The 10,168-nt window shown below is 39.1% G+C and overlaps 1 protein-coding gene across 2 annotated transcripts; it reads right to left on the bottom strand.

The window, feature by feature from the left end:
- Positions 1–1,909: 1,909 nt before the first annotated feature.
- Positions 1,910–8,249, bottom strand: LOC117271706 (histone-binding protein N1/N2-like). Of its 2 annotated transcripts, none has more exons than XM_033650051.2 (14): positions 8,111–8,249; positions 7,861–7,971; positions 6,365–6,445; positions 5,827–5,936; positions 5,407–5,685; positions 5,210–5,295; positions 5,036–5,118; positions 4,858–4,931; positions 3,646–3,834; positions 3,346–3,521; positions 2,871–2,942; positions 2,501–2,593; positions 2,275–2,405; positions 1,910–2,107 (listed from the first exon to the last, which is right to left on the bottom strand). In XM_033650051.2, exons 2-14 carry the CDS (start codon positions 7,959–7,961, stop codon positions 2,101–2,103), a joined length of 1,482 nt encoding a protein of 493 aa, XP_033505942.2. In that variant the 5' UTR covers positions 7,962–7,971; positions 8,111–8,249; the 3' UTR covers positions 1,910–2,100. The 2 variants fall into 2 exon arrangements, with proteins under 2 accessions (XP_033505942.2, XP_033505943.2); XM_033650052.2 differs by having other exon boundaries at positions 7,861–7,966; positions 8,111–8,248.
- Positions 8,250–10,168: the final 1,919 nt, after the last annotated feature.

The raw sequence follows: 10,168 nt of genomic DNA, 5'->3' as shown, positions 1-10,168 counted from the left end.
CAGTGGGGTTGTATGAGGTGCTTATCCACAGTCAATGTGTTACATACGGTAGGTGTCAGTCAGCACGCCCCCAGTTTGGAGAAGCAGCCAGGAGTACCACCACAGAAGCCAGGCAATGCACCGCTATAGATGGGGGAAGCAGCAAAATGTATCTTAGCCACATAAAAAAAAGTCCTACTTTAAAATGTCATGGATATATAATGAGAACTGGATCCAGTGTTGGAGGTGTTTATTCCTTGAAGTTGCACATTGGTGCATTAAGCCACATTAGTTCAACTTCCCAGGTGTACATCATTGGAGTATAGGGCAAGCTCAGCTACAACAGACTTTGTTGCTACTTACTGTTTAGCACTCCGCTAGCTTAAACAGGGATAAAATGATTTAATTGTGTAGTTCTCCTAAACTTTCCAAATGTTATCGGACCGGGTGGATCAAATCCCAAAAGTGAAATGTGTTATTTTGCCAGGGTTGTGTTGCTCCAAGAAATGTATCCACTGATTTACCGACGTCTCTTTCACAATTCATGCTCATAGGAAATGGTCTTCTTGGATCCTTTGGCATCACAAGACGGACCTGAAATTTGTAGTTACACAGTTTGGCCACTATGTCAAATTGACTTTAAAGTCCAGTGCACTTGGTGGAGGTCTGAATGAAATCAGTATCACTCCAAGTGTAAACTATAGTTCAATACTTTTACTGCTTTACCTCGACGTCAGACATTCCATGAGGAACTGAAGTTATTTATTCTCTGTTCGAAGCCAGAGTCCATTGTCAATAACACAATAAGACTAACTGAGGTAGCGGTAGACCAGCGGTTCCTGTGCTCTCAAGCTAAAAGTACTGTTTTTGTTAATGGAGTCTGGCTTACAAGAGAGCGATATATGGCTTCAGTTCCTCGTGGGAAATTGTTGACGGTAAAGTGGTGAAAATATTTTTTATATAGTTCACACTTAAACTGCTAACTTTTTTAGGTGACTAAAATACGTTTGCTGCTGCCCCTATCCACAGTAGTACATTGCAGTTTCAGTGTCAGTACTCCTGCCTGCTTCTCCAAACTGGTTACTGTGTCAAATACACTGACTGTATAACTACCTCATACAACCCCACTTCAAAAAATCCAAACTATGCCTAAGGAAGGGCATTCCTTTCCTTAGTTTTGCCATGACAGCATTTACATTAGCTGTAAAAATGTTTTGTGTAACACAGGATCAAATTTGAGAGTCTGACTATTCGAAATCCAGGTGTAAAACAAAGCATTTTTTTCATGAAGCTGAAGTTCAAACTGAGCATCAGAATGGGGAAGAAAGGTGATTTAAGTGACGAGCTGGTCTGGTCTACTAGGATTTTCACACACAACCATCTCCACGGTTTACAGAGGATGGTCCAATAAAGAGAAATATCCAGTGAGCAGCAGTTCTCTGGGTGAAAATGCCTTGTTGATGCCAGAGGTCAGAGGAGAATGGCCAGACTGGTTCAAGATGATAGAAAGGCAACAGTAACTCAAATAACCACTGGTTACAACCAAGGTCTGCAGAAGACCATCTCTGAACCAACAACACGTCCAACCTTGAAGCAGATGGGCTACAGCAGCAGAAGACCACACCAGGTGCCACTCCTGTCAGCTAACAACAGGAAACTGAGGCTACAGTTCACACAGGCTCACCAAAACTGGACAATAGAAGATTGGAAAAACGTTGCCTGGTCTGATGAGCCTGGATTTCTGCTGCCACATTCAGATGGTAGGGTCAGAATTTGGTGTGAACAACATGAAAGCATGGATCCATCCTGCTTTGTATCAACGGTTCAGGCTGCTGCTGGTGGTGTAATGGTGTGGGGGATATTTTCTTGGCACACTTTGGGCCCCTTAGTTACTGTGAGAATCTTATTTGGGAAAACTTCAAAGCCAGAGTTTGATGAAACAACTTTATCAACTGTTTTATTTAACTTTATAGGTTACATTTGTGAACAAACACTAACAACAGGCATAGAAAACGATGCACATATTTACAGTCGGCAAACAAGTGTAGCGGCAGTAAGAGCTCGGCACGTCGGTGAATCTCTTCAAGAGATGGAAAGGAAACTTGCAGCAGGAGTCCAGCTTCACTGACTGGAAGACAAGAGGAGTTTGAGTTAGACTCGACAGCAGAAAACAAACATACCAACAGTCAAAAAATCCAAAGCTTTTCAGTTTATTATTGTTCAAAAGTTACTAAAACAATTACTTGATGATCAAAATAGTTGCTCATTAACAGTACTGTGGAGAACATCTCTCACCTCTTGACTTCTGTACTGTTAGCGTGTCCGTTAGTGTCTCCGTTGGCTTCGTGAATGCCGTTACTCTGACCATCGTTCTGCTTCACCTTCTTCACCACACTCTCCTTCACTGGACTGTCCTCTGGCTTCCTCTGAAACAGACAGGTTCATTCAAATGAGATTGACAACAGATGTGCAACAACAGATTTTCACACTGAATTGAAACCAAATATCTGAGCTCTCTCACCTTCTTCCTGACCAGGTGGGAGATGTCAGAGACTGGAGCTTTGGAGGCGTGGCCATTGGTCGAGCTGACTCCGTTGGTTGACGTGCCGTTAATCTGGGTACAGAGACAAACAATGACAGATTAGTGCTCAGCAAGAGTGAAAGATTCAGTCAGATTCAGACGACTTTATTAATCCCAATTTGCACGCACAGACTGCTAAAACCGGTCCCGCTGTGTCACTCTTGTGATCTTACAGCAGATTTTAACACTGCTATTAAGACTGTTTCTGTCTTTCAGTGTGAGGCTGTGAAAGCAGACGCCAAACAACCCTATTGATGCCCATCACCACTTTGTCTAATAATCATTTCTGTCATTAGAGTAGGAGACTCACCTTTGAGCTGGATGAGGAGTCTCCATTCTGCACAGTGGTGCCGGGGAACGCAGAGGAAGTGGAGCCTCCATCCTGACAGGTACATGAACTTAAGTTAGATTCAAGCTTATATACAGTTCATCTCGTTGATTTGCACCTGCAGAAAGTCTCAACTGAGGTCAAAAGTCTATTCAGTACAACACTGCTTACGTGAATTTACTATATACAAAAGGGATGACTGGTGGAAAAACCCCAATATATATCACATTACTCCTCACTATTGGTTGGTAACCTAGTGACATCACAAAACTAGGGACAAAAATAGTCAGGTGTAAGAGGGGGAAAAAAAAAAAGCTCCTCAGGCCTGTGGAAGATCTGGTAGATGGAAACGTAGCCTTGCAGAGAGAAATAAACTCTTTATTAAGAGCCTAACAGTGTGCAGACGCCCTCTGTGCCTCTTTACATTTTAATGAAAATGACCCCATCCCCAACTCACCAGTGGAGCCTTCGCAGCCTCAGCAGCAGCAGCTTTTATCATTTTCTGACTCTCGGTGGCGTCCTCCACCTTCTCCTGGATCTCTGGCAGCAGAGCCTTCAGCTCCTCCATCTCCTTCCTCTCATCTGGTAGAGCCTCCGGGCCCTCGGCCTTGTCGAGCAGCCCCTGCAGCTTGTCTGCAAGGCAAAGTGGGAATGTTAGCATCATACTCGAAGCTTCAAAGGCTGAGGCACCTGTTGCTACAGTGAAAACAAGGCTGAAATATGACTTAAAACATGAGACCATGTTTCCTGTGCGTACCCAGCCTGCTCTTTATGACAGAGATGGAGCTCTTCAGCTCCTCGACGGCCTCGCTGTACTGGAGGTTTAAGCTGTAGGTCACTCCCAGCTGGTAGTGAGTCTCCGCAAGCAGGCGGCTGTCTGAGTCCAGGTGCTTCACCTGCAGCTTCAGACACTCCTGGAAATCCTCCAATGCCTGGGTGTAATTTCCTGGAAGAGAAAGTCAGCGACTAAAGACCCATTTCTCAACAAGGAAGTGAATTTAAGCAGTAAAACAGGTTCAGTCTTTGAGGCACGTGTGTTGTAATATCAGTTATAGTAAAGACTGAAGGGGTCAGGGCTGAAACTGCCAATTATTTTCAATATTAATTCATTGTTTTAATTGTTTAGCCTATGAAACAAAACGGTTAGCTTCTCAGAAACCAGGTGACATCTACAAAAACTGCTCATTTTGTGTTGTGTCCAACAGCTATTGAATTTCAAATGTCCCCACTGTGGGACTAATAAAAGATTCTTATCTTACAGAGAATAGCTGCAAATCCTCACGTGACAGCTGGAACCAGCAAATGTTTGCCTTTTCTTGACACATGACTTTGATGATTATCAAAATTGTCATGATTATCACCTAATATGAGCCATTAAAAAATCAATTAAATACACCTCAAGCTGCCCCTCAAACCCCATGGAATTTTGTACCATTATGGAGAACGGAAGCTGTGGACATTAAAAATAAATTAAGGAAATGGCTCAATAAATAAATATTTTATTAAATATAAAAATAATGAAAGGCACTGAATAATTGCTAAAATGTGACTAAATTAAATATTGCTTTAATTTGCCTCTTTATACATCATCTCTGAATTAATTCCCCTATTTATTTACTTTCTAATTTATTTTCCCTTTATTTTACACTTAAAATTTTAAGTATGCTTTTGAATCTATTTTTTTTTAAATTTTCTATTTTTTTTTTAATTAATTTAATGTATTTTTTTGTTTTGCATTTCACACAGGCCGCTCAGGTGGTCACTTCATCCTCTAATTTCCTTCTTGTATGTTGTATCATGACCTTGTAAAGCACTTTGTGACTTATGTCTCTGAAAAGTGTTACAGAAATAAAGTTTACTTACTTAGAGTCATTTATTTTTATTGTGGCAGCTTCTGTATTCCATATTTACGAGTTACAACAAAAATAAAGTGTGCAAAACTAAGATTCACTGAGTGACTTGTTGTTACCTGATTCAGAAGAAACTTCGCCCAGTTTCAGGTGAGCCTGTGCAGCCATGAGTTGATCCTCTTTAGGCTCTTTCCTTGTTTTTAAATAAATAAATAAATAAATATCAGTTAACATGAAACTGGAGCTCAGTGACCATCAAATTCACATCCTCACAATCATGGACAGTGTTTCAATCACCTTTTGTAGATGACTTTAGCGACTTCCAGCATCTCCCAGGCCAGCTGCAGGTTCCCCACCTCCTCATCGTCGTCGTCGCTGTCCTGAAACACACAGGAACACAGGTTTAGGATTTAAAAACCACACCTTCAGCCAAGTTATTCTGATGTGTACTTAAGCCGATTGGTCGAGTACCTTCTCAGCAGCATCATCTCCTTTTTCCTCTGCATCACACTCCATCTCTGCATCATCACCATCTTCCCCCTCCTCTTCCTCACCATCTGAAGCACAAATAACATGTGTTTGGAAACATATCATTACAACCATCAGAAAGCCATTTACAATCAAGGTCTGTCGTTAAAGAACAGAGAGAGAAAAAAGGGAAAAGTCACCTTCTGCTTCCTCTTCCTTTTCTCCTGACTCTTTCTCGGCTTCCTCGCCATTTTCTTTCTCATCTTTAATTTCATCGGATTTGCTTCCGTTGACCTTGTCGTCCTTTTCCTCGTCTTTCTCTGCTGCTTTCTGTTGCTCATCCTCAGCCTCAGCCTTTTCTTCATCGCCCTTCTTCTCCTTATCGTCGCTCTGCTTCTCCTCGGCCTTCTCAGCGTGTTCGCCTTTCTTCTCTGCCATGGCGTCGTACACCTGAACCCTCAGCTCATCCCGGGTCTTCTCTGTTGACGTTAGAGAGGACAGTTAGGGTGAGCAGTATTACAAAATGCATCCGAACAGGTCACTGGTCAAACGGCACAAAAACAAACAAACAAATACAAATATGACAAAGACTTTTTTCCAATGTTGTATTATTCTCTCACCATCTATGTTTTCTGTGCTGTCAACGTTGGAATCTTTGGGTTTTTCTTCTTCCTCTTCCTCCTCCTCTGGTACTCCTTCCAGAGCATTACCCAGGACTGTGTTCTCCATCCTGCAACCATATATATTAAGAAGTTAAAACACATAAACTCACACTGACCCTAAACTACACCAATCACGAACTTTAAGGTTTTGTGTTGACACAATATGGATAATGCATTAATTATTTTTACTGTAACATCTACATTATATGCAGCACTTCAAAAGCATTATTTGATTATAAAACACAGCCTCGCTGAACTTTTATTGCACACAGCGAGACTAAACTATTAAAATCAGAGAGGTGTTGTGGTGCTCTCAGTCTGAGCTGCTATACATGTTTCAGACCACCAGATGTCACTGTGTTTGCTGTGTTTGAAGCAGCACTAATAAAATGAAGCCCCAAAGCTTCCTTCGGCTTCATTCACCCATCCCTGCTGTCTATTAAATGACTCAGCGCTGATCAGGTGGTGGTGAGGGTAAATTCAGTTATGAGTTTACCGTGCCAGATCCAGCAGCGCTTTGCCACACCAGAAGAAAGCCTCTCCACACTCATCTGCTGTGTCTCCGTACTTTTTAGCCCTAAAATGACAGAAAAATTAAGTTGTAATGTCAAATTATAATCAAACACAAATGGAAACCACTCAGTTTTTGCACATATGGAAAAGACAGCTGCACACAGCTACTATTATTTGCATAACAAACCTTAAACTGCCATTAAAATGACCATGAAAAACAGTTTTTTTTTAGCTCAGAAACCTCCTGCTCTAACAAATAGTAATTTATGATATTGGGATATATAAAATAAAATTAACCTGAACACATAAGTAAGTAAATGTTACAATGCATCTGAATTAGTTGTAATCCTTTAGAGTGGTTAATTTGTAACAGTCACAGTTCTTTTTCTCCCAGGTAGTTATAAAAATCCCCAACTCTGCTTGCATTTGCATCCTAAAAGACCTGCGATACAGCTTCCTTACGTCAATCTGCACACTAGAGATCAAACGATTATTTGATTTATCAATTAGTTAATGACCAGAAATTAAATCACAAAACTATTTCGATAATCACTTCGGTATTTTTTTAAGGAAAACAAGCTAAACATTTGCTGATTTTGTGCTACTAAACGTGAAAATGTGATGCTTTCCTTGTCATACACAGTGATAAAGTGAGTACTCAAGATGTCACCTTGAGTACTGGGATGTTACACACACACAATTTTTTTTTTTTATTGACAAAACAATTAATAGAGAAAATAGGCAGATTAATCAATAATGAAGATAACTGTTAGCTGCAGCCCTGATACCTCATACAGTATTTTTGGTAGCAAGCAGATTATTTCACTTATTATTCTTTATTTTAATTCGTTAATTATTAATTAAATCTTTATTGCGGGTTTTAACACATCAGTTTTGTCACTTGTTTTTTTTTTAAATCAAAGAAATAAAAGGAAAAAAAATGGCGATAAATAAAAACAAAATTATTCAGAATCAGAAATTCTTTATTGATCCCTAAAAGGGGAAACTGATTGGTTACAGTCGCTCCATGTAAAGAATAAAGAATGAAATATAAGGTTGTAAATATAAAGTAATAAAATAGAAATGAAAATGTGCAGTAAAATAAAAAATAAAATGTGCATTGTGCTACAGTGTTTGACACTTGTACTTAAGATATTAAAATATTAAAAATAAAATATGCTGAGGCTGTATGTGTGAAATTTAACTACAATATAAACACATCAATAGAATAAACCAGAATAGAATAAAGTAAACATAAGAAATATGTGCAGTTATGTGCATGATAAAGTCGTACACTGGAAAATATTGCACAGCGTCTGATACTTGCGTTAATGTTTCCCTCACTGGTCATTTTCAAGTTTGTAAAGCTTTAACAAGACCTTCAAAATTAAGCATGTGGCCGCACTGATGCTGTCTGGCTTATTAACTTAATAATATAATGTGTGTTTATTGGTCTCTATTGTGTGGTAGTTGACTCACAGCATGCCGCAGGCCTCCTGCAGGGCGCTCACCGCCTCCACCACCTTCCCCATCACCAGGTGCTTCTTCCCGGTGCCGATTAGCTTGTTGGCCTCCTCCATGTTAGCTAAACTGAACACAACGACAATTAATTATCAAATCGACTTTATGAGGCTAAAGCCGAACACGTGCCCCAGCTGAGCCCGTAAATATTATTAAATGCTAACTTTATTTACATAAACACAGAATCTAACGCTGAGTCATTACATACCTTGACAGAGAAATACCGAGTGAAACGTTAAAAGCAGAGCCTGTTGGTTTGTGTCTCAGCTCGTGTCTCCTGCTGCTGCTCACACTCACTGCTCCGTTGTTTCAATTTGGCGCGAAATATTCCTGCCCTTTCCGGTCGCTTTCCGGGTTCGGAAACCAGCGCGGGAGAATTCTTAAAGGCACAGACTCAACATTGTCCTGCATTCAAAATCTTAATCAAGTAAAAGTGCAAAATTATTTTTCATGTATGTTATTATAATTATATATATTTTATGTATATTTATTTAGATAAAAATAATTTTAAAGGCATGTATAAATATATATATATACACATATATATATGAAGTAAAATAAAGATATGAATGTGTATGTGGTCGTAAGAATGATGTGATGAGCTTATGTGAGTGTGTGCATGTGTACATAAATACATAACTGCTTGCGACAAAGTTACAAAGTTTCATTGTGTAACACACAATAACAATAAAGGATGTATCTAAAAGTATACATATATACATATATATATATATATATATATATATATATATATATATACATATATATATGTGTGTGTGTGTGTGTGTGTGTGTATTATATATTGGTGATGCATTAACCCTTTAAAAATCCCAACTTTCAGCATGAAAATCCATTATTTGACCCTGTAATGCATTTTTATCCCAGAAACAATAACAAATGGCTAAATGACAGGTGGACATTTTTGTCCACTTGAAGGGTCATGGATAGGATAAAAATGCATTACAGGGTCAAATAATGGATTTGTTTTGTTTTGTGCTAGCCCGATGGCACTAGAATAATGATTTTCTTTAAATGTTTCCAAATAATCCTATAAGAGGTGGGCCGTGTTGAAACGGCCAGACACGAAAATTAACAATTGATTCAATCATTCATTAATTCATCTAGTCCATTATAATGAAGCTTTAATTTATTTTAATTATTTTGTTTTCTAGCTGTTTATTTTATTCTTTAAGTGTTTTTCAGTCAAGGCAAACAAGGCAGGGCCAATTAAATTGATTATTGCTATGACCTGAATGAGCAGACCTGCAATAATCACCTGCAATAATCCCTGTTACTATAGAAGGCATGAAGATAAAATAAAATTCAATATTAATGCTATTTTGTTTGTATTTACATATACATAATTATTCATTTCATCACATATTATTTATTCTTGTGTTTATTTAATACTGAACATTTTGGGTTTCCATAACTACTTACCATACCACCACTGTATCCAACAGCTTTATCAGAGCTGTTCAGTATTAAATAACTGATCAAAATTAAGTGGTGGTGCTATATATTTGTGTGTGTGTGTGTGTGTGTGTGTGTTTTCTGTGTGTGTAAAAGTACAGAATGCTGCTGTCATGTCCTGCTGTGAGGAACAGGGATTACCCTGTTCCCCTCTGCACTCCTCCCGCTGGCTCCACTGTGTTCCTGTCTCATCAAGACAAGTCTGGACCTGGCACCCAATCAACCTCACACTGAGACAATCCCACTCAGCCTCCTCTCACCCTGTCATCAATAGAGACAACAGCTATAATTCTCCTGAAAATCTATCAACACAACACACCACAGCTCATTTAGCTCATGTTTCTTTCAATCAGAGGCAATCGTTTTGAGTGGGAATGTTCTCGGGGGAATTTACTTCAGGTATTGCTGAAGACTGAAGACTTTACAAAATATGTTTCTTTATACCTTATGTATGTATTCAGCCTACTTACGGTTCAACATGCTTGAATTATTCACTTATTTACTTTCTTGTAGAGAGTTAGATGACAAGATTGGTATCACTTTTTCAAATATAAAAGTAAGTCACACTCAGGATTATAGCGAGGTGCTGATCACTGGGAGTAGACTTGATTACAGAAAACAGAAGACTTAGATGCCACTAAGTCTTACACACTAGACCTTTAAATATGAAGCTACCCTCAGAGGCCAGCTTGCATATTTTAGCGTAAAGACTGGAAACAGGGGCAAACAGTTTGCCTGGCCCTGTCAGAAGGTAACAAAACATGCACAATTAAAACAAAAGAAACTTCTCAAA

The sequence above is a fragment of the Epinephelus lanceolatus genome, chromosome 12, assembly GCF_041903045.1.
Source record: "Epinephelus lanceolatus isolate andai-2023 chromosome 12, ASM4190304v1, whole genome shotgun sequence".
NCBI lineage: Eukaryota > Metazoa > Chordata > Actinopteri > Perciformes > Serranidae > Epinephelus > Epinephelus lanceolatus.
This window is presented reverse-complemented; position numbering and strand designations above follow the sequence as displayed.

Coding starts and splice junctions, on each gene's coding strand:
- LOC117271706 (XM_033650051.2), bottom strand. CDS start 7,961: ATGGAGGAGGCCAACAAGCTAATCGGCACCGGGAAGAAGCACCTGGTG. Junction 5,296..5,406: donor AAAGGAAGAGGAAGCAGAAG/GTGACTTTTCCC, acceptor TTTGTGCTTCAG/ATGGTGAGGAAGAGGAGGGG. Junction 4,932..5,035: donor GCTAAAGTCATCTACAAAAG/GTGATTGAAACA, acceptor TTTAAAAACAAG/GAAAGAGCCTAAAGAGGATC.